The 27298-nt window shown below is 45.7% G+C and overlaps 2 protein-coding genes and 1 pseudogene across 2 annotated transcripts in view; 2 read left to right on the top strand and 1 right to left on the bottom strand.

Annotated features, from left to right (window-relative positions):
- The window catches only part of LOC144698523 (uncharacterized), an 88083-nt gene that overhangs the window by 2461 nt on the left and 58324 nt on the right, over window positions 1-27298 (top strand). The window lies entirely within an intron of this gene.
- The window catches only part of LOC144698524 (uncharacterized), a 112889-nt pseudogene that overhangs the window by 34629 nt on the left and 50962 nt on the right, over window positions 1-27298 (top strand).
- On the bottom strand, window positions 17296-18838 carry LOC144698287 (uncharacterized). Its single transcript, XM_078570257.1, has 2 exons — window positions 18349-18838; window positions 17296-18012 (listed from the first exon to the last, which is right to left on the bottom strand). The coding sequence occupies exons 1-2, from the start codon at window positions 18599-18601 to the stop codon at window positions 17438-17440; spliced, it is 828 nt and encodes a 275-aa protein (XP_078426383.1). The 5' UTR covers window positions 18602-18838; the 3' UTR covers window positions 17296-17437.

Below are 27298 nucleotides of genomic sequence, written 5' to 3'. Positions count from 1 at the left end.
GCTCCAAGTGTGGGAAGGGATTCACACAATCATCTCAACTGCTGACACACCAGCGACTTCACACTGATGAGGGACCTTTTAAATGCCCAGACTGTGGGAAGTGCTATAAAAGTTCTGGGAACCTGATATACCATCAACATGTTCACACTGACGAGAGACCATTCAGGTGCTCTCACTGCGGGACTGGATTCAAGACATCATTTGAGCTCACCGTTCACCAATGGATTCACACTGGGGAGAGGCTGTTCATCTGCTCTAATTGTGGGAATCGATTCACTACCTCATCCCACCTGCTGAGACACCAGCGAGTTCACAAGTAACTGTAGCCATTGGATTTTGTTGTTAATCACATCCAGACTGAACCATGTTCTTCGGGGCCCATTTCTGCTGATGTTCATCGACTCCTAATATTCTGGATGAAGTTAAATAAATCAGCTTTTTGTTAAATACAGTGTGTGTTGAATCTGTTAAACATCTCTGTCAGTTCCATTTGAAGGGCTCTCCCTCTCCCTTCTCTCCTCCATCTTCACCTCCAACAACAAGTGTGAGGAGCTCATGGAGTTTCTTTGTCACTAAGATTGAGACAATCCGATCAGCTGCCTCTGCTGCTTTCTTCCCTTCCACTAGCCCACCGGGACAAACTGTCTCTAAAGTTCCCCAATGTCCGAACCCACATCTTTCTCCAGTTTCTCTCCCATCTCCCCTCATGTCCTCCCAGTGCTCATCTTGTCCATGAGACCCACCTCCTGCTCCATCGACCCTATTCCTATGACAATGTTGATGGCCCAACTTCCCCATGTTTGAAGACATGGTTACTGGTTCTCTCTCCAGGTGCTGTTCTTTGCCTCAAATCTGCCATCACCACCCCCTCCTCAAAAATAAACCTTTTATCCACCATTCTTGCAAACTACTGCCCCATCTCCAAGCTCCCGCTCCTCCCTATACTGTTCCAATGTGCTGTCACCTCCCAAATACTAGGATTGTCAGTGTGAACAGGGTGGGATGTGTTTGGAGACAGGATATCCCAGTTCTCCACCCTGGGATTCTCAGTGTGAACAGTGGGGGATGTGTTTAGAGACAGGATGTCCCAGTTCTCCACCCTGGGATTCTCAGTGTGAACAGGGTGAGATGTGTTTGGAGACAGGATGTCCCAGTTCTCTACCCTGGGATTGTCAGTGTGAACAGGGTGGGATGTGTTTGGAGACAGGATGTCCCAGTTCTCCACCCTGGGATTCTCAGTGTGAACAAGGTGGGATGTGTTTGGAGACAGGATGTCCCAGTTCCCCAACCTGGGATTCTCAGTGTGAACAGGGTGGGATGTGTTTGGAGACGGGATGTCCCAGTTCTCCACCCTGGGATTCTCAGTGTGAACAGGGTGGGATGTGTTTGGAGACAGGATGCCCCAGTTCCCCACCCTGGGATTCTCAGTGTGAACAGGGTGGGATGTGTTTGGAGACAGGAGGTCCCAGTTATCCACCCTGGGATTCTCAGTGTGAACAGGGTGGGATGTGTTTGGAGACAGGATGTCCCAGTTCTCCACCCTGGGATTTTCAGGATGAACATGGTGGGATGTGTTTGGAGACAGGATGTCCCAGTTCTCCACCCTGGGATTCTCAGTGTAAACAGGGTGGGATGTGTTTGGAGACAGGATGTCCAAGTTCTCCACCCTGGGATTCTCAGTGTGAACAGGGTGGGATGTGTTTGGAGACAGGATGTCCCAGTTCTCCACCCTGGGATTCTCAGTGTGAACAGGGTGGGATGTGTTTGGAGACAGGATGTCCCAGTTCTCCACCCTGGGATTGTCAGTGTGAACAGGGTGGGATGTGTTTGGAGACAGGATGTCCCAGTTTTCCACCTTTAAAGGGACAGGGAGAGGACCAGCTGGGCTGAATGATGCTGCTTTATGACATCACTGCAGTGCCTAGTAACCATTCTCCCTGAGCCCTGCTCATTATGGGCTGGCTTTAGCTCAGTGCTGTTCCAGGGAGGGAAACAGGAGGAGGATTCGAGCCGTGTGGAGCTCAGGATTAATGGGGTGAGATACAGGATCAATTTCTACCTTACTGAGTGAGAAATGTCATTGTCCCAGACACTCCCTGTCCCTCGGTATCTGTATCCGGGGGACAGGCTGATGGGTTTACTCTGTATCTAATCCGTGCTGTGTTTGACTGGAGAGTGTTTGATTCTGACAGAAGCCATTCACCTCGATGATGATGAGATAAACCCATCAGCTTCTCCCCTGGACACTGATCCTGAAGGACAAGGAGTATCTGGAATATTTTGTACCATGTACTTGACCCAGTTTTGAACTCCTTGCTCACATCTCCTCTCATCCTGCTTTGTTCTAATGAAAAGACCCCCAGTTTCTCCAGTCTCTCCTCATGGGAAAGAGAAGTTGGAATGAAGTTCGAAACTCAAACAGGAGCTTCACAGCAGACAGGTCACCATGAGAAAACATTTCATTCCACAGTCAGTTGTTATCATCTGGAATACACTGTCTGAAAGTTTGGTGGGAGCAGATTCAACAGTAACTTTCAAAAGGGAATTGGAGAAATGCTTGAAGGAAAACATTGACCGGGGCCATGGGGAAACAGCAGGGGAGTGGATTATTCAGATAGCTCTTCCAAAGAGCTGACAAAGGCACAATGTGCCAAATGGCCTCCTTTTGTGCTGTCGCCCCTCATCCATTGTATCGTCTCTGTGAATCTCCTGCACTCTCTCCATGGCCTTGACATCATTCCTGTTGTAAGATACCCAGAATTTGACTCAATATTCTAAATGCAGCCTAACCAATGATTTACAAATTAATTTTATAAATAAAAATGGAGTAACAGGTTCAAACAGCATTTTAAACTTGTCCTTCAAATTTAAAGATTTATGTTACTGAACCCCTTGTAACATGGCTAAAATACTTTGAGGTAAAATGTCTGGTATAACGTGTATTATGAGATAGAGAAGTTTAGTCTGAGTTCGAAACTCAAACAAGCTCTTTACTGCAGACAGGTCACCACGGCAACACTGATAAGACATTCCATTGCACAGAATCAGCTCATTGGAAACTCGAATCAGTTCAGGGAAAAGGACAGAGTTTGTCTGTTATTGACCATATTATAAACTGAAACCAGAGTGAGGAATAGATCAGATTATAATGTGTGATGTTTATACGTATAATTGTGAAACTATCAGAAATAACAGAATTAACAATGGGCAGGGGGGTTTAGGGAGAATGAGAACATTCCTGAAGAAAAGTAATTGCTGGGAAACAGGGAATGTGTCCTTGTGAATCACAGATTCGAGAAATTCCAGCTGTCTTTTCCTCACTTCCTGCCAAAACCCAGCAGAGAAGACAATGAATCAGGGGCCAGAGCTGGATCACTACAGGGTATAAAAGTGAGGGGATACTGATGTAAGGAGGCAGCCGGGACTGGAGACACCAGAAATCAAACTCAGGGCACCCGAGGTTCCATCCCGTGGGCTGACCTCGTGTAAGTGACTCTGGACACATGGGAGTTACATGTTTATTCTGATTTATGGATCAATATACGATACAGTAGAGAACAGAGAATCTGCTCAGCATATGCTTCCTAATGAGGTGTTGAAGTTGCTGACTCTGGACTCTCAAACCCACAGATTCTGAGAGAGAGAGAATACAGAAAGAAAGCAATGAATGATATGTAAAATTGAGGGGGAAACAGGAAGTGATCAATGAGTGAAGTTATAATGACAAAGGATAGACAATGAGAGAAAGTAGAGAAATAAAAGATATCTACAAATCTCAGAGGATGTGAGAATAGTTACAGAAGGTTAATTAATTTGGGGATAGTATGGGGAAATGGTGTTGAAGTAGAAGATTATTAAATGGTGCAGCATCACGCTCCTATTTCTTATGTTCTTCTAAAAAGTGTATTGTTTTAGAAACAAATATTTCTGTACAGGCTTTTAATTCGGGGTGTGTGGGCGTTGGTAGCAAGTCTATTATATAAACTGCCCATCTCTTGTTACCCTTTGAGAAGGTAATGGTGGTCTTGGTGATGATGTGGAGATGTGGTTGGAAGCTCATCTTGGGGTGAAATATTTCACCATGATTGTGAACAGTCTGATTCAGTCTCAGACAGTTGTCAGGGAGAGGGATGGAGTAGGTATTTGGGGAGTGGAGTTTGTAGTGGGGACTGAAGACAATGGTTTCAGTCTTCCCAATATTTAAATGAAGGAAATTTCTGCTCATCCAGTATTGGACGGTGTGTAACTTTGAAGAGAAATTTGAGGTGATGGTGTTCACTCACACCTGCTACCCTGGTCCTTCTAGGTAGTGGAGGTTGATGGTTTGCAAGAACCTGGTGTATTTCTGTTCTATTTGTATAGGGTCAAGATATTCTCTCTCCTTCGCTTCTCTCTCGCCCTTCCTCTCACACTCGCACTCCTCCCACAGAGGCCAGCGTCTTGTGTAGGCCCAGACCGGGTGGCAGGTTCCCTTCCGTGAAGGACATTAGTGAACCAGTTGGGTTTTTATGACAATCCAGCAGTTTTCATGGTCACTTTTTCCTCGTGCCGGCCCCACAAATTCCCAGATTCATTCAGCTCAATTTCACAACCTGCCTTTGTGTTTTTGTGGGTTCTCTCTCACTCCCTTTTTTCTGTTTTAAATCAATTTCACAGGGTATTAGAAAGGGATGATTTACAGTCGGGAAACTCAAACCAAACATCGCATCAGGATCTGACAGAGTCACTCGATCCATCAAGCTCGATAATGGAAGGAAAAAGCAGTGTTTACACTGAGGAGTAACTGTGGAAATGTGAGGACTGTGGGGAGAGATTCAATTCCCCATCTCAGCTCGAAACTCATCAGCGAGTTCATACTGGGGAGAGACCGTTCACCTGTTCCTCTGTATGTGGGCAGGGATTCACTCAGTTATCCAACCTGCTGAGACACCAGCGAGTTCACACTGGGGTGAGGCCGTTCACCTGCTCTGTATGTGGGCAGCGATTCACTCAGTTATCCAACCTGCTGAGACACCAGCGATTCAATACTGATGAGAGGCATTTTAAATGTTCGGACTGCGGGAAGTGCTTTAAAAGTTCTGGGGAACTGTTGTGCCATCAACGTGTTCACACTGATGAGAGACCGTTCAGGTGCTCTCACTGTGGGACCGGATTCAGGCACTCATCTCACCTCACTGTACACCAGCGAATTCACAATGGGGTAAGGACGTTTACCTGCTCCGAGTGTAGAAAGGGATTCACTCAGTTATGTCACCTGCTGACACACCAGGGAGAGACCGTATACCTGCTCAGAGTGTGGGAAGGGGTTCATTGATTCATCCACCCTTTTTAGACACCATCGAATTCACACTGGGGAGAGACCATTCATCTGCTCTGAGTGTGGGAAGGGATTCACTCAGTCATCCCAACTGCCAACACACCAGCGAGTTCACAATTAACTACAGTGATTGGATTTTGTTGTTCATTACATCCAGGACTGAACAAATTTCATTGGAGTCTGTTTTTGCTGATGTTGAAAAGCTCCAACCATGTTGGAGGTGCTAAATATTCTGGATGAAGTCAAATAAATCAACTTTGTATTAAACACACAGTATGTTGAACATTTTTCATATCTTTAACACAAGTCAGTTCCTTTTGACGGGCTCTCTCTCTCTCCCCTGTCTTCTCCATCCTCACCTCCAACAACAAGTGTGAGGAGCTCATGGAGCTTCTTTGTCACTAAGGTTGAGACAATCCAATCAGCTGCCTCTGCTGCTTCCCTCCCTTCCTCTAGCCTACCGGGACAAACTGTCTCTAAAGTTCCCCTTGTCAGAGCCCCAAACTCACATTTTTCCCCAGTTTCTCTCCCCTCATGCCCTCTCAGTACTCATCTTGTCCTCTGCTGTATTGACCCCATTCTCATTAAACTACTGATCACCCAGCTTCCCTATCTCAGCTGATATTGTTAATGGCTCTCTCTATCTTTCTTCTGGTACTGTCTCTCTCAATTTCAAATCCACTGTTATCACCTGAAAAAACACTTGACCCCACCACCCTAAAATTCCACCCCATCTCCAAACTCACTTTCCTCTGCACAGTCCTTCAACTTAGTGTCCCCCAGGGACTTCAATCTCCATGCAATTGCATGTCCCCACCTGACCCCAGCTTATCTGCTGCTCAAACCCTCATCCCTGCCCTTGTTACCTTGAGACTTGATGATTCCAATACATTCCTGACCAGCTTCTCACATTCACCCCACCCACACGCAGAAACATAAATCATCGAAAACTCTGCTGCCCGTGTGCTTTTTCACACCATGTCCTGTTCACCCATCACCCCTTGGCTCGCTGACATACATTGGCTCCTAGTCAAGCAATGCCTCAAGTTTAAAACTCACATCCTTGTTTTCAAATCCCCCTGTCGCCTCGTGTCTCCCTACCCCTGCAACCTCCATCACTCAACCCTCAGGGATATATGTGCCCTTCTCATTCTGGCCTCTTGAACATCCCTGCTTTTAATTACTCCACCACTGTTGGCTATGCCTGGCATGAAGTTCTGAAATTCCCTCCCTGAACTTCTCCAGCTCTCTCTCCTGATTAAAGGTCCTTGTTAAAATCTGCCTCTCCAATGAAGGTTTTGTCCATTTACTCTAATATGGTATGTGACTTGATGTTAAATTTCTCTTCAGGATGCTTCTCTGAAGCACCTTGGGATGTTTTATTACATTAAACGTGTTGTAGAAATACAAATTGTTACTGTTTACCTGTTTGTGCACAGTAAGATTCCACAAATAGCCATCAGACCATCAATCTTCTTTTCATATTAATTCATTCTTGGGATGTAGGCGTTGCCAGCTGGGCCAGTGTTTATTGCCGTTCCTAATTGCCTTTGAGAAGGTGGCGATGAGCTGCCTTCTTGAACCGCTGAAGTCCATGTGGCGCAGGTACACCTACAGTGCTGTTAGGGAGGGAGTTTCAGGATTTTGACCCAACAACAGTGAAGGAATTTCCAAGTCAGGATGGTGGGCGGCTTGGAGGGGAACTTCCAGGTGGTGATGTTCACATGTATCTATTGCCCTTGTTCTTCTAGATGGTCGTGGTCATGGGTTTGGAAGATACCGTCTAAGGAGGCTTGGTGAGTTCCTGCAGTGCATCTTGTAGATGGTATGCACTGCTGCTACTATGCATCATTGGTGGAGCGAGTGAATGTTTGTGGATGGGGTGCCAATCAAGCGGGGCTGATTTGTCCTAGATGATGTCAAGCTTCTTGAGAGTTGTTGGAGCTGCACTCATCCAGGCAAGTGGGGAGTTTTCCATCACACTCCTGACTTGTGGCTTCTCAATGGTGGACAGGCTTTGGGGAGTAAGGAGGTGAACCAGGAGAGAGCTGCCCCATTCAGCTGGATGACAGTGGAGTGGTGTTGGAGCAGAATGGTGTGGTCAAGCTTGTCAAAGGCTGCAGACAAGTTGAGAAGGGATAGTGTACCTTTGTCACAGTCACATAGGATGTAGTTGGTGGCTTTGATCAGAGCTGTTTCCGTCCAGTGACAGGGGCAGAAACATGATTGGAGGGATTCAGACAGGGAGTTCTGGGAAAGCTGGGCACAGATTTGGGAGGTGACACATGTTCAGGAAGTTTGGATAGGAGAGGGAGGTTGGAGATTGGGCAATAGTTTGCAAGGATGATGTGGTCAAGGGTTTGATTTTTGAGGAGGGGGTGATGATGGCAGATTTGAAGGAGAGATCAACAGTACGTGAAGAGAGAGAACTGTGAACAATATCAGTGAACATGGGGAAGTTGGGTGATCAGCAGTTTAGTGGGAATAGGGTCAATGGAGCAAGAGGTGGGTCTCATGGACAAGATGAGCACTGGGAGGGCATAAGAATGGGAGAGAAACTAAAGAAAGATGTGGGTTCAAGGCTCAGACAAGGGGGAATTTTAGAGACAGTTTGTCCCGGTGGGTTAGTGGAAGTGAGGGAAGCAGCAGAGGCAGCTGATCAGATTGTCTCAATCTTAGTGACAAAGAAGCTCCATGAGCTCCTCACACTTGTTGTTGGAGGTGAAGATGGAGGAGACAGGGAAGAGGGAGAGACCTTCAAAAGGAACTAACTTGCATTAGAAATAGTAAAAAGATTCAACACACTTTATTTAACACAAAGCTGATTTATTTTACTTCTATCCAAAATATGAACCACTATATCTGTCCTGGAGCTTACCAACTTCAGCAGAAACATACCCCAATGAACATGGTTCAGTCTTGGAAGTAACTGACAGCAAAATCCCATCACTGTAGTGACCTGTGAACTCGCTGATGTCTGTGTAGGTTGGATGACTGAGTGAATCCTTTCCCACAATCAGAGCAGGTGAACGGCTTCTCCCCAGTGTGAACTCGCTGGTGTACAGTGAGTTCAGATGATCGCCTGAACCCAGCCCCACACTGAGAGCACATGAACGGTCTCTCATCAGTGTGAACACGTTGATGTGTAATTAGGTTCCTGGAACTTTTACAGCACTTCCCACAGACTGGGCATTTGAAAGATCTCTTTCCTGTGTGAACTCGCTGGTGTGCCAGAAGACTGGATGACTGAGTGAATCCCTTCCCACACTTGGAGCAGGTGAAAGGTCTCTCCCCAGTGTGACTGCGCTGATGTTTAGTGAGGTCAGATGATCGCCTGAACCCAGTTCCGCAGTGAGAGCACCTGAATGGTCTCTCGTCAGTGTGAACACGTTGATGGGATATCAGTTCTCCGGAACTTTTAAAGCACTTTACGCGGTCTGCACATTTAAAAGGTCTCTTGTCTGTGTGACTTAGCTGGTGTTTGAGCAGGTGGGATGACTGAGCGAATCCTTTGCCACACTCAGAGCAGGTGAATGGCCTTTCCCCAGTGTGACTGCATCGATGAATTTCCAGCTCAGATGGACACGTGAATCCCTTCCCACAATCCCCACATTTCCACGGTTTCTCCCCAGTGTGACTGCGCTTGTGTTTTGACAGAGCGAATGATCGGCTAAAGCCTCGTCCACACACAGAACACGTGTACGGTTTCTCCCCACTGTGAACGGTGCTTTTTCCTTCCATGTTCAAAATTCGATCATATTCAGGTTACGATAAATTGGGCGACTCCGTCAGATCCTGATGTGATGTTTGGTTTCAGTTTCCCAACTGCAAATCCTCCCGTTCTAATCCCCTGTGAAATTGATTTAAAACGAGAGTGAGAGAGAACCCACAAAAACACAAAGGCAGGTTGTGAAATTGAGCTGAATGAATCTGGGAATTTGTGGGGCCGGCACGAGGAAAAAGTGATCATGAAAACTGCTGGATTATCCTAAAAAACCCAACTAGTTCACTAATGTCCTTCAGGGAAGGGAAGCCGCTATTCACTCTGTGCCCACTCAAGACTCCTCCATAAATTTGAAAATTGAGCCTGAACACCAAGGTCTGTGTCATTTATATAGGTTCAGGAGAGCAGGAGTCCTCACAGCGACTCCTGGGGATCTCCACTATAAACATTATTCCAGTCTGAAAAAAATCCATTAACCACGAATCGCTGTTTCCTATACCCAGCCAGTTTTGTATTCATGTTGCTACTGTCCCTTTTATTCCATGAGCTAACTCTGCTCACGTCTGTTGTGCGGCACATTCTCTAATTCCATTCAGATGTCCATGTACACCACATTAACAGCAGCATCCTCATCACCCACTCTGTTACCTCTCCAAATACCTTAAGCAAGTTTATTAAACACAATTTTCCCTTAACAATTCCATGCTGGTGTTCCTGAATTAACCCACATTTGCTCACATGACTTAATTTTGTCCCGAATTGAGAAGGGGTAACACATGCACATGGATAGAGGATTAGTTAGCTAACAGGAAGCAGAAGAGGAAAACTGGGTCTTTTTCAGGCTGGCAAGATGTGACGAGTGGAGTTCCACAGGGATCAATATTGGGGCCTCAACTATTTACAATCTATTGCAATGGCTTGGATGAAGGGACTGAATGTATGGTTGCTAAATTTGCTGATTGCTGACACAAAGATTGGCAGGAAAGTGAGTTGTGAAGAGGACCTAAGGAGCCTGCAAGGGGATAGAGATGGTTAAGTGAGTGGGCAAAAATTTGGCAGATGGAGTATCATGTGGGGAAATGTGAACTTGTCCACTTTGGCAGGAAGCATAGAAAAACAGCATATTATATAAATGGAGAGAGATTGCAGAACTCTGAGATACAGAGGGATCTGGGTGTCCTGCTACATGAATCAGGAAATGTTAGTATTCAGGTACAGCAAGTGATTAGGAAGTCAAATGGTGTTGTTTTATTGCAAGGGGAATGGAACATAAAAATAGGGGTGCTTTGCTACAGTTGTTCAGGGTGTTGGTGAGCATCTGAAGTACTGTGTACAGTTTTGGTCTCCTTATTTCAGAAACGATATAAGTGTGTTCGTAGTTCGGAGAAGGTTCACTCGACTGATACCTGAGATGAGCGGCTTATCTTATGAGGAAAGGTTGGACAGGCTGGACCTGTACCCATTGTAGCTTAAAAGAATGAGAGGTGATCTTATTGAAATATATAAGATCCTGAGGGGGGTCAACAGGGTGGATGCTGAAAGGATGTTTCCCCTTGTGGGAAAGACTAGAACTAGGGGACACAGTTTAAAAATAAGGGGTCTCCCATTTAAGACAGATGAGGAGATTTTTTTTCTCGAAGGGTTGTTGGTCTTAGCAGCTCTCTTTTCCAGAGAGGGGTGGAGGCAGGGTCATCGCTTATCAGTCAGGCAAAGATAGATAGATTCTTAACTAACAAGAGAGTTAAAGGTTATCAGGGGTAGGCGGAATCCAGAGTTGAGGCCACAATCAGATCAGCCATGATCTTATTAAATGGCGGAGCAGGCTTGAGGGGCTGAATAGCCTCCTCTTGCTCCTCTCTCGTCTGTTCAAATCAGGCTTTTAATTCAAAGCTGATTTGTTGACTTTATCCAGATATTAACCACAATAGCTGGGCTGGGGTTTATTAACATCAACAGACACAGATCCCAATGAACATGGTTCAGTCCTGGATGTGATTAACAGCAAAATACAATCACAGTAGTTATTTGTGAACACGCTGGTGTGTCAGCAGGTTGGATAACTGGGTGAATCCCTTCCCACACTTGGAACAGGTGAATGGTCTCTCCCCAGTGTGAACGTGCTGGTGTCTCAGCACGTCAGGTGACTGAGTGAATCCCTTCCCACACTTGGAGCAGGTGAACGGTCTCTCCCCAATGTGAATTCGTTGGTGTACTGTGAGGTGATTTACTGTCTTGAACCCAGTCGCACAGTGAAAGCACCTGAAAGGTCTCACGTCAGTGCGAACACGTTGATGGGACATCAGCTCCCCAGAACTTTTAAAGCACTTCCTGCAGTCTGGGCATTTAAAATGTCTCTTGTTAGAGTGAGCTCATTGATGGGACATCAGGTCTTTGGAACTTATATAGCACTTCCTGTAGTCTGGACAACTAATCAGTCTCTCAACCCTGTGAACTCGCTGATGCTTCAGCAGATTGGATGAGAGACTGAGTCTCTTCCCACACTGGGAGTAGATGAACGGTCTCTCCGCAGTGTGAGTGCGTCGATCTGCTTCTAGCTCAAACGGGTAATTGAATCCCTTCCCACAATCCCCACATTTCGATAGTTTCTCTCGGCTGTAACAGGATTTATGTTCTGACAGGCCAGATGATCAGACGAAGCCTCGTCCACACACAGAACACGTGTACAGTTTCTCCCCACTGTGAACGGTGCTTTTTCCTTCTATGTTCAAAATCTGATGATATTGAGGTTACGATAAATTGGGCGGCTCCGTCAGATCCTGATGTGTAGTTTGGTTTCAGTTTCCCAACTGCAAATCCTCCCCTTCTAAAGTCCTGTGAAATTGATTTAAAACAGAAAAGGGGAGTGAGAGAGAACCCACAAAAACAGAAAGGCAGATTGTGAAATTGAGCTGAATGAATCTGGGAATTTGTGGGGCCGGCACTAGGAAAAAGTGACCATGAAAACTGCTGGATTGTCATAAAAACCCAACTGGTTCACTAATGTCCTTCAGGGAAGGGAACCTGCCGCCCGGTCTGGGTGTACACAAGACTATGGACCCTCTGGGAAGAGGGGAAGAGAGCAAGAATGAGAGAGGTGGTAGAGTCACCCGGTAAAGCAGGGGGATTTTATATTTCTACAACTCAACCAGAACTTTGACAGAATCTTCCGAATCCTCAACCTCCACGCGCTAGAAGATCTAGGGTAGCAGGTGTATGTGAACACCGTCACCTCCAAGTTCCCCTTCAACTAACACACTGTCCTGACTTGTCTGACATCCAGTCCTGAATGAACAGAAATTTCCTCCATTTAAATATTGGGAAGACTGAACATTGTCTTCAGTCCCCACTACAAACTCCACTCCATAGCCACCGACTCCATCCCTCTCCCTGACAACTGTCTGAGACTGAACCAGACTGTTCACAAACATGGTGAAATATTTCATCCCAAGATGAGCTTCCAACCACATATCCACATCATCACCAAGACCGCCTATTTCCACCTCAGTAACATCACCCGACTCCAGCCCAGTCTCAGCTCATCTGCTGCTGAAACTCTCATCCATTCCTTTGTAATCTCCTCCAGTCTCTCAGTCCCCCCCAGATATCTTCACTTTCTCTAATTCTGGATTGCTGACAATTCCTCATTTTAATTGCTGCAACTGTGGTCACAGCTGCTGCCCATTGCCCCCTATAAATATGGCGGACCGACATGCGCACTGCTGCCCATTGCCCCCGATAAAGATGAAGGCCACGCATGCGCAGAACTGTACGCGTCCCAAAAAGATGACGAGCATCAATCGCACCTGATATCGTGACAAACGCCAAATCGGCGCAAACGCGGGGTCGGATGCTTCTTATTCGTAGTTTGAGGCCTGCAGTGTATATTTATGAAGGCGTCCCACCCGCTCGCCGGTTCCATTCGCCTTCACCTGCCCGCTGGGTCCACTCTTCTTCTGCTCTCCTCCCTGATCCCACCCGACCGCGACTCTCCGCCCTGCACCGCAACTGCGCATGTTCCTGCCACAACCTGACAATGCGCATGCTCCTGCCACAACCTGACAATGCTCATGCTCCGCCCACAACCTGACAATGCGCATGCTCCTGCCACAACTTGACAATGCGCATGTTCCGCCCATAGACTGGAACCGCGCCTGCGCGATGATGTCCCGAAGTGAAGATAGAGCATATTCTGCCTCTCGGTGAATGCTGGGTAACTGCAGCGCCATTGAACCGTGACGTTGTTAAACACAAAATCATATTCCGAGCTCCGATTATGATTGGCGCCAACCATATTATCATTATTAATTTAATTGATACAGCCAGCAAGATCACGGGAGTGGAACCTGCCATCTGGTCTTTGTCCCTACCTGAGGAGAGAGAGAGTGAGACTGGACAAGGTGATGACCAAAGATTTTATACATCAGCAACACAACCGAATTTTTATGGAACCTTCAAACCCTAAGGTTTACGCCACGTAGAAGGAGAAAGGTAGCAGATGCTGGGGAACACCCTTATCCCCATCTTTCCATCTCAGTCACACACCTTGTCTTGTGCATATTCTCACTGCTCCTTTATCGCTGAGTGAAAATAGTGGATCTCAGGATTTTACGTCATGACCTTGTGGGGGCACCTTCACTAGACAGTGGGTCAAGGAGAAGGTGGCCCATCAGTACCTGCACAAAGACTAACTGGGGATGCGCAATATAATTAATAGACTTGCTACCAATGCCCACACACCAAGAATGAAAAGCCTGTAGAGATATATTTGTTTCTAAAACAAAACTCCTTTTATATTGGTTGGGGGGGGTCGGTGTTTGTTTACTAATTTTATATTTGATGTGTGAGGGCAGGTGGTTGGGGTTGTTTCTTCAACAAACTCATTTCCCAAGAATTTAACAGAAAATGTTTGAAATACTCAGCTGCTCAGGCAACATCTGTGGAGAGAGAGAGTCAACCTTTCAGGCCTTTGTTAGGGTTAACAACTGGGGGGTACGGGGAAAGAGGGGGAGTGGAATGAACTGGGTTGGTCTTTGAGCTGGTACAGACTTGATAGGCTGAATAACCTCTGTCGGTCCTGTATTCTTGGGTCCTGACACTGCTGGACCTTCCACAATCTCCTGTTTTCATGTGGTTCTTGCTGCTGCCACTCACCCGCATGGGAGGCTGGTCTGTGTATCACTCCATTTACTGAGATTGTGTTAAACTAACTGAAGCCCCTCAACCAGCTTCCTCTTTCCTGATCAGACATCAGCTGTTTTTTTCTTTTCTAAGACCACTAACTGTCAAAGCAGTATATACTTAAAAAAAATTCTGTTTTTCTGCCACATGGAATCTGACTCCTTTTCTCCTCTTTAATTAGTTTTTGGTCTCTCTCTCCCTCTCTCTTTTATTCTTTCTCTCTCGCTCTATCCATCTATCCCTTTAGCCTATCACTATGTTCCTCCCTCTCAACTCCATCCAACTCCAAAATTTCCCATAAGTAACCAAGGGGTCTCTGTGACCATTTCTACTTCCTGTACAGACACACTCTGACCACGCCATTTCTTGCTCATTTACACTGCTGTTCATTTACAGACCCTCTCTGACAAGTCACATTGCTGTTCAGTTACAGACTCTCCTTCGACCGTCACAATTTCTCCTCCATTTACAGACGTTCTCTGACTGGTTCCAATTTCTTCTCCATTTACAGGTGCTCCATAATCAGTCAAAAATTCCCCTTGATATTTGTGAATGGGAACAGTTTAAAGGGAGTAGAAGGTCAGAACAGTAAAGAGGTGGGTGATTCCAGCGAACAATTTGTCTTCATAAATCAGTAGATTTGAGAGTCCAGTGTTAACAATTTTAGTACCTTTTTAAGAAAGCTGAGCAGATTCTTTGTCCTCTACCGTATATTATATTGATCCATCAATCAGAGTAAATATGCAAGTCCCGTGTGTCCACAGTCACTTACACGAGGTCAGCCCGCTGGATGGAACCTTGGGCACCCTGAGCTTGATCTCCGGTATCTCCAGTCCCGACTGCCCCCTTACATCAGTGTCCCCTCACTTTTATAACCTGTGGTGATGCAGCTCTGGCCCCTGAATCTTCTTTGGATTCCCTGCTGGGTTTTGACAGGAAGTGAGGAAAAGACAGCTGGAATTTCTCTAACCTGTGATTTACAAGGAGACATTCCCTGGTTCCCAACAATTACTTTTCTTCAGGAATGTTCTCATTCTCCAAAAACTCCCCTGCCAACTGTTAATTCTGTTATTTATGATAGTTACACAATTATAGGGATAAACATCACACATTATAATCTGATATATTCTGTTCCTCACTCTGGTTTCAGTTTATATTGTGGTTAATAACAGACAAACTCTGAACTTTTCCCTGATCTGATTCGAGTTTCCAATGAGCTGATTCTGTGCAATGGAATGTCTTATCAGTGTTGCCATGGTGACCTGACTGCAGTGAAGAGCCTGTTTGAGTTTCTAATTCAGACTAAACTTCTCTATCCCATAACACACGTTATATCAGAGAATTTACCTCAAATAATTTTAGCCATGTTACAAGGGGTTCAGATACACAGATCTTTAAGTTTGAAGGGCAAGTTTAAAATGCTGTTTGAACCTGTTACTTCACTTTTCTTTATGAAATTAACTTGTAAATCATTGGTTAAGCTGCATTTAGAATTATGAGTCAAATCCTGGGCATCTTATAACAGGAATGATGTCAAGGCCATGGAGAGGGTGCAGGGGAGATTCACAGATGACACCACGGATGAGAGCCTCCAGCTAAAAAGGGGTCCATTCGGCCCATTGTGCCTTTGCCAGCTCTTTGGAAGAGCGATCTGAATAGTCCTCTCCCCTGCTGTTTCCCATGGCCCTGTCAATGTTTTCCTTCAAGCATTTCTCCAATTCCCTTTTGAAAGTTACTGTTGAACCTGCACCCAGCAAACTTTCAGACATTGTATTCCAGATGATAACAACTGACTGTGGAATGAAATGTTTTCTCATGGTGACCTGTCTGCTGTGAAGCTCCTGTTTGAGTTTCTAACTTAATTCCAATTTCTCTTTCCCATGAGGAGAGACTGGAGAAACTGGGGGTCTTTTCATTAGAACTAAGCCAGATGAGAGAAGATGTGAGAAAGTTCAAAACTGGATCAAGGACATGATCCAAACTATTCCAGATACTCCTTGTCCTTCAGGATCAGTGTCCAGGGGGGAAGCTGATGGTTTTATCTCATCATCATCGAGGTGAACAACTACTGTCAGACTCAAACACTCTCCAGTCAAATACAGCACGGATTAGATACAGAGTAAACCCATCAGCCTGTCCCCCGGATACAGATACCAAGGGACAGGGAGTGTCCGGGACAATGACATTTCTCACTCAGTAAGGTATAAATTGATACTGTATCTCTCCCCATTAATCCTGAGCTCCACACAGCTCGAATCCTCCTCCTGTTTCCCTCCCTGGAACAGCACTGAGCTAAAGCCAGCCCATAATGAGCAGGGCTCAGTGAGAATGGTTACTAGGCACTGCAGTGATGTCATAAAGCAGCATCATTCAGCCCAGCTGGTCCTCTCCCTGTCCCTTTAAAGGTGGAAAACTGGGACATCCTGTCTCCAAACACAGCCCACCCTGTTCACACTGAGAATCCCAGGGTGGAGAACTGGGACATCCTGTCTCCAAACACATCCCACCCTGTTCACACTGAGAATCCCAGTATTTGAAAGGTGACAGCATGTTGAAACCATGTGGAGAGGAGCATGAATTTGGAGGTGGAGCAGGAGATTGCAAGAACGGTTGGGTCAAAGGTTTGTTTTTGAGGAGGGAGTGATGATGGCAGATTAGGAGAGATGGACATTACCTTAAGAGAGAGAACCATTAACAATGTCAATGAACATGGGGAAGTTGGGTGATCAGCAGTTTAGCGGGAATAGGGTCGATGGAGCATGAGGTGGGCCTCATGGACAAGATGACCACTGAGAAGACACGAGCGGAGATGGGAGAGAAACTGGAGAAAGATGTGGGTTCAGGGCTCAGACACGGGGGATCTTTAGAGACAGTTTTTCCCGGTGGGTTAGTGGAAGGGAGGGAAGCAGCAGAGGCAGCTGATCGGATTGTCTCAATCTTAGTGACAAAGAAGCTCCATGAGCTCCACACACTTGTTGTTGGAGGTGAGGATGGAGGAGACAGGGGGGAGGGTGATCCCTCAGAAGGAACTAACTTGTGTTAGAGCTAATAAAAAGACTCAACACAGTGTGTGTTTAACAGGAGGCTGATTTATTTGACTTTATCCAGAACGTTAACATCTATAACTGGGCTGGAGTTTATTAACATCAGCAGAAACAGACCCCAATGATCATGATTAAGTCCTGGATGTGATTAACAGCAAAGCCCAATCACTGTAGTTACTTGTGAACTCGCTGGTGTCTCAGCAGGTTAGATGAGTCAATGAATCCCTTCCCACACTGGGAGCAGGAGAACGGCCTCTCCCCAGTGTGAATTCGCTGGTGTACAGCGAGATCAGACAATGCCTTGAACCCGGTCCCACAGTGAGAGCACCTGAACGGTCTCTTGTCAGTGCGAACACGTTGATGGCGAATCAGATTCCCGGAACTTTTAAAGCACTTCCCACAGGCTGGGCATTTAAAAGGTCTCTTGTCGGTGTGAACTCGCTGGTGTTTGAGAAGGCTGGTTGAACCAGTGAATCTCTTCCCACACTCAGAACAGGTGAACAGCCTTTCCACGGAATGAACTCGCTGGTGTTTCAGCAGGCTGGGTGAATCATTGAATCCCTTTTCACACTCAGAGCAGATGAACTGTCTCACCCCAGTGTGAACTCGCTGGTGTGTCAACAGGTGCGATAACTGAGTGAATCCCTTTTCACACTCGGAGCAGGTGAATGGTTTCCCCCCCATTGTGAGTGCGCTGGTGTTTAATGAGGTCAGCAGATCGCTTGTACCCAGTCCCACACTGAGAGCAGCTGAACGGTCTCTCGTCAGTGTGAACACGTTGATGGCACTTAACTTCCCCAAAACTTTTATAGCATTTCCCACAGTCTGGGCATTTAAAGGGTCTCTTGTCAGTGTGAACACGTTGATGGGACAACAGTTCCCAGGAACTTTTAAAGCATTTCCCACAGTTTGAGCATTTAAAAGGTCTCTTGTCAGTGTGAACTTGCTGGTGTCTCTGCAGGTGGGATGAGGTAGTGAATCCCTTTCCACACATGGAGCAGGTGAACGGCCTCTCCCCAGTGTGAATTCGCTGGTGTAGAATGAGTTGAGATGATCGCCTGAACCCAGTCCCACAGTGAGAGCACCTGACCGGTCTCTCGTCAGTGTGAACACGTTGATGGGACAAAAGCTCTCCAGTACTTTTATAGCACTTCCCACAGTCTTGACATTTAAAAGATCTCTACCCAGTGTGAACTTGCTGATGTGACAGCAGCTCGGACAACTGAGTGAATCCCTTCCCACACTCGGAGCAGGTGAATGGCCTCTCCCCAGTGTGAACAGTGTCGGTGAGTTTCCAGTGCAAATAGATATTTGAATCCCTTCGCACAATCCCCACATTGACAGGGTTTTTCCCCAGTGTGACTGCGCTTGTGTCTCAAAAGTCCAGATGATCGGCTAAAGTCTCGTCCACACACAGAACCCGTGTACGGTTTCTCCCCACTGTGAACGGTGCTTTTTCCTTCCATGTTCAAAATCCAACGATATTCAGGTTACAATAAATTAGGCGACTCCGTCAGATCCTGATGTGATGTTTGGTCTTAGTTTCCTGACTGCAAATCCTCCCCTTCTAATCCCCTGTGAAATTGATTTAAAACAGAAAAAAGGGAGTGAGAGAGAACCCACAAAAACACAAAGGCAGGTTGTGAAATGGAGCTGAATGAATCTGGGAATTTGTGGGGCCGGCATGAGGAAAAAGTGACCATGAAAACTGCTGGATTGTCGTAAAAACCCAACTGGTTCACTAATGTCCTTCAGGGAAGGGAACCTGCCACCCGGTCTGGGCTTACACAAGACTCTGACCTCTATAAGAACATAAGAAATAGGAATAAGAGAAGTCCTGACACCCCGTCGAGCCTGCTCCACCATTCAATACGATCGTCGCTGAATTTGGGCTTCAACTCCACTTTCCCACCCACTCCCCATATCCCTCGACTCCCTGAGAGACCAAAAATCTCCCCATCTCAGCCTGAAATATATTCAATGTTGGAGCATCCACAACCCGCTGGGCTGGAGAATTCAATGTGACAGGGAGAGAAAGAGAGAGAAGGGCAGTGGGAGAGACAGAGAGAGAAGGGGAGTGGCAGAGACAGAGAGAGAAGGGGAGTGGGAGAGGCAGAGGGGGGAGGGGTGGGATTTTATAAACCTACAACTAAACCAGAACTTGGACAGAATCTCCTGAACCACTAACCTTCACCCCCTGGAAGGACCAGGGTTGCAAGTGTATGTGAACACTATCACCTCCAAGTTCCCCTCCAAGTCACACACCGTCCTGACTTGTCTGACATCCAGTACTAGATGAACAGAAACTTCCTCCATTTAAACATTGGGAAGATTGAAGCCATTGTCTTCAGTCTCCTCTACAAACTCCACTCCCTAGACACTGACTCCATCCCTCTCCCTGACAACTGACTCCCTGAGACTGAACCAGACTGTTCATAACCATGGTGAAATATTTCACCCTAAGATGAGCTTCCAACCACATATCCACATCATCACCAAGACCGCCTATTTCCACATCAGTAACATCGCCCGACTCCAGTCCAGTCTCAGCTCATCTGCTGCTGAAACTCTCACCCGTTCCTTTGTTACCTCTAGACCTAACTATCCTAACACGCTCCCAGCAGGCCTCCCACATTCAGCCTCCCTGTAATCGTGAGGTCATCCAAAGCTCTGCTGCCCATGTGCTTACTCGCATTAAGTCTTGTTCACCATCACCCCTGTGCTCACTGACCTTTCTACTGGTTAAGAAGCACCAAAATTTTAAAATTCCCATCCCTATTTTCCAATTCTTGTATGGCTGCTCTCTGTTGCTGGAACCTCCTCCAGCGTCACAACCCTCCGAGATATCTGTGCTCCTCTAATTTGGCCTCCTGAGCATTCCTGATTTTCAGTGTTCCACATTCATGCCCATTCTGTCAGTTTCCAAGGCCCCAAGCTCTAGAATTTCTTCCTTAAACCTCTCCACCTCGCTTTCCTCCTTTAAGATACTCGGTAAAACTCACCTCTTTGACCAAGCTTTTGGTCACCTGCCCTAATATCTCCTTATGTGGCTCAGTGTCAAACTTTGCTTTGCAACATTTCTGTGAAATGCCTTAGAATATTGTCTTACATTAAAATTGCAAGATAAATACAAATTGTTGTTATTAAGTTGGAAATATATCACTGTTCCTTTATCATCGCTGGGTGAATAATCTGTTACTCCTTACCTAACAGCATTGTGGAAGCACCTTCACCACACAAACTGCAGCAGCTCATGAAGGTCAAACGTTATCTCCATAAGCAACTGGGGGTCACAATGGGCGCTGGTATCTGTGGAGAGGGAAACAGAGTTAATATTTCAGGGTTTGCAGAATGAATTACAGGGAGTAAAAATGCAGCAGAATTTTATGGTCAATATAGGATCAGGAGCGGAAGAGAAATTGACTGTAGTGCAGGAAAAACAATTCCTGACTATGAAAGATACTGTGGGAAGATAAAGCTGGTAAGACAGCAGCACATGGTCAGGGGATGGACTCCAGTGGAAACCTCATTTAGACACAGTCAGCAGAAGTAACAATAAAATACTAAATATAACTAAAATACATCCATTAGAAGTGATAGGGGAAATTAGACAATGGCAGAGAGGTGATCAGGGAAGGCATAGGTGAAACAGAGCAATAGATGGACATGGATTCAGATCCACAGTAAAGGAGTCACACTAGCCCCAGAGCCATGAAACCTCTCACAGATAACAAAGCACAACACTAATAGCTCTAAATTATAGGTGGATTGTGAATAACACTCAACTCAGTTTTCAATATTAAACTGTCCTGCTGGAGCCTGCAGCTGGAAAGATATCAGGAGCACCTGCAGTCAGAGAAAAATCTCCCAGTTGAGGAAATACCCGGGGAGCGGGGTGATGTTACCGTGTAATTGTCGATGTGTGATGATGTCACAGTGTAATTGTCGATGTGTGATCATGTCACAGACACGAACACAGAACATCTGGGACTGTGCAAACCAGTGATCAGCACGCATCATGAAGGATGTGAGGGTCCTTGAGAGGGTGCAGAGGAGATTGACCAGAATGGTTCAAGGGATGAGGGATTTTATTTGTAAGATTAGGTTCGAGTAACTGGGGTTGTTCTCTTCGGAGTAAAGGAGCTTGAGGGAAGATTTGATAGAGGTGTACAGGATTATGAAATGTAGTTAAATAAAAGTTGTTCCCAACAGCTGATTATGTAAGGACTAAGGGACAGAGATTTAAGGTTTTAGGCAAGATCCACAAGGGGGATGTGAGAAGGAGAATTTTTACCCAGTGGCTGGTAATAACCTGGAACTCAATGCTTACATTCAAAGGCTGGTGATATTCAGGTCCTGGTGAAACAAGTGACTTTCCGATTTTGGTGTGATGTTTGGTTTTAGTTTCTCGTCTCCCTCGTCTTTCCCCTCCTCTTCTAACATCCTGTAAATGGAGTTCACAAAATCCGTCATTGTCAGTCCAGGACAGAAATTCAGAGGGGACAAACATTTCTCTTGGTTTGTGTTTGCTGTGTGTAAATCCTCCCCTTCTAACCCCCTGTAAAAGGAATTTCCAAAATCCATCCCTGTCATTCCAGGGTAGAAATGCACAACATTCTCTCCTCCTGCCACCTGGACCAGGATGACCGCGCATGCGCCATGCTGCACATTGCCCCCTATAAAGATGGCGGCCGTTACCCCGGGCCTGGCGAAAGGAGAAATCCAGATTTTTTCGGCCCGTTCTCTGCAAACACAAGACCGGTACCTTGTTATTTGGGGTATGCGGCATGCACTGTGTCTTTATGAAGCCTCCCTGTCCACTCCGCTGGCTCCATTCCTCCTCACATACCCACTAATTCTGTTTTTTGCTCCACTCGACATTCTCTCACCCGCTCTGAGCAGCTTCAGTCACAGACCAGCACTGCGCATGCTCCAATCACACACAGTAATGCGCATGTGCCTCGAACTGCTGTAATGAGGATGGTGCACATTCTGCCCTGCAAAGAATGCTGGGTGACCGCTCCACCATTGAAAGGTAGAATAGAAGCCTCTGCCCCGCAATCAGAAAACCATGGGTGCCATTGGGTCAGGATATAAAATTGTTGAATCAATTGATGCAGCGACGAAGTTGCTCTGGCATCCACCATAATTGTCTTGTGAATGTAATGAACAGCAGAACAAACCCCTGCAGTCAGTTCTGATCTCAGTCGAGTCTCAGCAGATGGGGTGAGCCACTGATTCTTTTTTCCCCAGACATGGTACTTTTAAACCATGTATTGCCAGTAACAATGCTCTGGCTGTGGATCAAATCGTTTGAACTTTCAAAATTGAAGTGTTAACAGGTGGGCAAACTGATTAAACCTCTTCACACACGTGAAGTATCTGAATGGGCTCCCAGCAGTGAGACTGTGTTGCTGTGTGTGCAAATGGGACGATCGAGTGTATCCCTTTCCATTTCCAGCTGTTTACAGTGTGAATTTACCTATATGTTTTCAGCTCAGATATGAATCTCAAACCCTTCTAGTAATGGATTTCACATTCTTAGCACTAATCAGTTAAAGAAAAGCAAAATGCTGCAGATGCTGGCTATTTGAAATAAAAATAGAAAATGCTGGAATTATCAGCAGATCTGGTGGCATCTGTGGGGACAGAAACATAGTTTTCATTTCAGGACTGTAAACTTTCATCAGAACTGCACTGCATCTGAACTGTTAATTATGCCTCTCAATACAAAGATGCTGCCAGATGTGGTCAGGGAACTCAAGAAGAAAATTTGAGAAATGGAATCCGAGGAGAATGAAGGGTGAACTGTCTGACTGACCAGAGACAGTCAAGGCACCTTTCCCTTCTTTAAGACACTGGAACATTGACTCTGATGTTATCAGTGAAATTAACTGATCTGAGACATTGAAAGGGTTCCCGTTACTGCACATCAGGAATTCAATACCTAATATCGGCTTTGGGACAATCAGAATACTTGGTAACAGACAAAACACAGAGAGGCTCGAAGAGAGATGGCACCGGTTGTAGGAGAGCTGGTTCCCGGTGACATGGATGTGTCTGCAGTGGGTGGGATCAAACTGTTTCCATGTATCCACAATGAATGCCCCAAACATTATTTTGGAAGAGTACAACTGATCGAGAACAATTGTCATTTGGGTATTGGCAATTTCAAGATTTGACTCAATGACACCCTGGTTGATATACCTTGCAGTCTGAGTTTGTATTAGTCTCTGTGACACGGTTGTTTATTGTGTTTGATTGTTAACTGAATGTATGGTGGTTCGAGACCATCCTGAGCTGAAGCTTTTACCGTTTTCTCTCCATCAGTATTCATTGTCACATAGTCCTGGGTTGTCAATGGGTACTTGAACTGCAAGATAATATCGCAAAAACGTTGCCAGCTCTACTGCTTTCCAGTGAGTTCCCATCTGAACAGTTTTTTTAAAATCAACTTTTCTGTCAAATATAATGAGAAAAGATTTGGACCTGCGAAATACCTTCATCTAACCTATTAGAAATGTATGAAATTATTGGATTCAAACAGACCCATCAATGATTCTCTCTTCCTCAGCTCCACAGTGAGTGAGACAGGGAAAAGCAGAAAAGCATCAATATTCTGGCCCCACACTCTCCAATCACCCGCTGCCAGCAGAAAGCGGCGACTGCAGCTTCAATCAGCGGGTTACTGCCCATCCCTGGGACGCAAGATACTCCAACCCGGGCAAAACCTCCCAATACACCGAGCACAGGCTCAGGAAAACACAGGTAGATTATATCCCGGTCACTAAACCTCCGAGCAGCATTTACAGAATTCCTAAGTGAGTGAGTCACAACTAAAAGTCAAACCAACTTTCTAAATCTTTTCACTGCGAAATCCCTTCATTTTATTGAAAAGCTGACTGTTGTGGATCTGAAAATGAGCACCATGGGATTTGTGTTACCGAGTGACTTGTTTTCCATTGTTGTCCGTCAGGTTTGCAATTCAATTTGTGTTGGATATTGAAGCGAACCCCATTTCAAAATGATGGCACAAAGGAGGTAAATATTAAATCCAGGAACAAATCCTGAGGAAAATGGACCACGATGTTTGGAAGGAGGTGCAGCTCAGGAGCGGAAGCTGTGAATTATGTTATTGATGATTGAGTGGAAAGCATTGGGCCTGAGACAATGATCATGGACCTAGTCGTTAAGTGGATGGTCCCAAAATCCATTTGGATTTCCCCAGGGAGATTCAATTCTTACCAACTGTGATTGTCATTATTGTTAAATTCAACCTGGTGTCCAGAGAACTAACTATTGGATCAATGGAAGAAAAAACGTCCGAAAATCATCTTTAGCTCTGAAGAAGAGTAATATGGACTCGAAACATTAACTTTGTTTCTATCTCCTCAGATGCTGTCAGACCTGTTGAGTTTTTCAAGCAATTTTTGTTTTCATTTCATATTTCCATCATCCACAGCATGTTGCTTTCATCCAAAAAATTCTCTTGACTTTTGGACTCGAATGGAATGAAGGGCTACCAGGATCGGGTGGGAAATTGGTGTTGAGGCTGGGGACCCGTTCTGACCTTATTAAGTGATGGGGGAGGCTTGTGGGGCCTGATGACGTTTTCTGCTGCTTTGTTTCTGTTCTACTTCAGTAGCAACACCAGCCAAGGCGATGGGAAGCAGTAGCTGAGCTTGGTAGCATGGCCGAGTGGTTTAAGTGCTGGATTCTGGGTCTAGTTTTTGAACTCCGCAGCTTATATAGATATAAATTGCTGTGGAGAAAAGGTTGGTTTATCGACTTCGACTTAGATGAATTGTTCTTCCAGAGAGGCTGAAAGGACACGATGGGCCAAATGTCTTCCTCTTCTGCTGTAGCCATCCATGATTTTATACCAACAACATTAATTCTCTATAGGTCCTGTCGCCGTGGACGAGTGCTTAAGGCGATGGAGTCTAAATCTATTGGGGTTTCCCGCTTCTCATTATTCCTAGTTTTAATTATCGGTTAAATTGAATAAAATCCATCCAAATGGCTGTTTTCCTATTTCTGATCATTCACGAAACCTGCCGCTGGAACTGGAACAAAACTTGTGACATGCTGGCTTTCTGGGTGCTTGGCCCTCCTTAGAGGCTAACTCCTTATTCTCTGTCATCCTCTTTGTGTGTCAATGTGGTTCAGTTCCCGAGGGGGTGAACACATTTTTACCATCACAAACTTTATTCAAACTAGTTGTGCACCTTCACATTAAAGTGTTACAGAGCAAAATATCAGAATGAAAGAAGCAAGTGGAGTTTGCAATGTTTGGAAGAAGGTGCAGCTAAGAAGTGGAAGATGTGAATGACGTTATTGGTGATTGAGAGGAATGCATTGCAGCCTTGGGGCTTTTGGAGTCCGATTACCTACCACATTTTGAAATTCAGAACAAGCTGAGGTAGCAGACGGAAAGCAACAGTTGTCTCCATAAATGTTGGGATATGGAGCTTTATTTTCTCACGTGCCTGGCTAGCTCAGTCGGTAGAGCATGAGACTCTTAATTTCAGAGTCATGGGTTTGACCCTCACACTGGGCGCTGTAATACTTTTAAAATCTGAATACGTTAGATCTAAAAACCTTACTGCTTAAAAAAACAACCTAATGACAGTGGCTCCTGTGAAATTTACAAGACAGACATTCACCACTGAAAAAAAACTGACAGACATCAAATTGAAAGCACATTCATCTCGCATCTCTTTCTGTCTCTGTCATGCCTCCAGCTCCCTCTGCCCGTCTAGCTCCCAGGTCAATTAACCGCTTGATACGGACACAGTAAGTTCATGGGAATGTAAGACACAAGGAGATAGATTTGCAGACAACAGGGTAAAGAGACACCAGGATCTCATCTTCCTGATTCTCCCAGATACTGATTACAGGAATGTGCACAGTGCCGATTATCCACAGTCACTCTCTCCTTCCAGCTTTGAAATTGTTTATATTTTCACACTGGGTTTCAATGTGAAGAAAGCAGAGCTGTGAGAAGCTTAAATTGTTCAGCAGATGTACTGCAAGAAGGTACATAACAGGCTGATGGTAACAGTGCTCTTTGGATCCAGTGAAGGATTGGCACCATTAATGTGTCGCTCAATTAGTCCCGTGACAAATCTCGTACTGGAAATGACAAGAAAACTCACTGAATTTGCTCCGTGTTTTTGTTTCAGAACAGCCGAATACATGGTAAGAAAGTACATCTCGCTCGAGTGGGTTACAAAATGGCAGAATGACCTGTGCTGTTGGGAAACATAAAATTATAGAAAGTTACAGCACAGAAAGAGGCCATTCGGCCCTATGTGCTGCTTTCAAAGAGTAGTTCCGATTGATTGTTCGATCAGGAGTGATATTTGCTCCATTGTAAACAGCAGGCAGCAAAATTTGCCCTTCTCCCATCTATATTTCGCCTCACACCACCATCTCTGTGGTCAGTGCTTTGCAACCAGCCCTTCTCTCCTTTCAGTCACTCATTCCGCCTTTGTATTTGTTCTTAAGTGTGAGGTTTGCATCTCTGAGGCATCTCCAGAAACCGCTCTATCTAAAAGTTGTTCATTTCCTGTTGGAAGGTCGGTTACCACAATCGGCAGGTGGGAACTATGGCGCCGGGAGAGTCAAGGAGGTGAAGAACTGCAGCAAAATACAGGAGGACGATCACCCGCCATTATTACAGAACAATAAGCCGCGCATCTGCGCTTGCGCACACACACCAGGGCCGGGACTAACAACTGTCCCGCATCCAGAATCACCGGGACCTGAAGCCTGGAACTGGGAGTGGGAGAAGCGGGAAGAATGAGGAGAAACAATATAATCCAACACTCACAGCGTCCTCCAAACCACCTCCATTCCCGGGATAGTGAGACAGAGTTTAGAAACACTCACCAACACAACTCCAGTCAAACTTCCTCGAGGAAAAGGAGGAGCAGTGACTGTGCCTGCTCTGATATAGCCCCAGACCTGTCACTCAAACCCCCCCAACCCCGCCCAATTCACAGCTCAACCTACCAGCTTGCAGCTTCCTGC

Source organism: Cetorhinus maximus, chromosome 23 (assembly GCF_964194155.1).
Source record: "Cetorhinus maximus chromosome 23, sCetMax3.hap1.1, whole genome shotgun sequence".
Classification (NCBI taxonomy): domain Eukaryota; kingdom Metazoa; phylum Chordata; class Chondrichthyes; order Lamniformes; family Cetorhinidae; genus Cetorhinus; species Cetorhinus maximus.
This window is presented reverse-complemented; position numbering and strand designations above follow the sequence as displayed.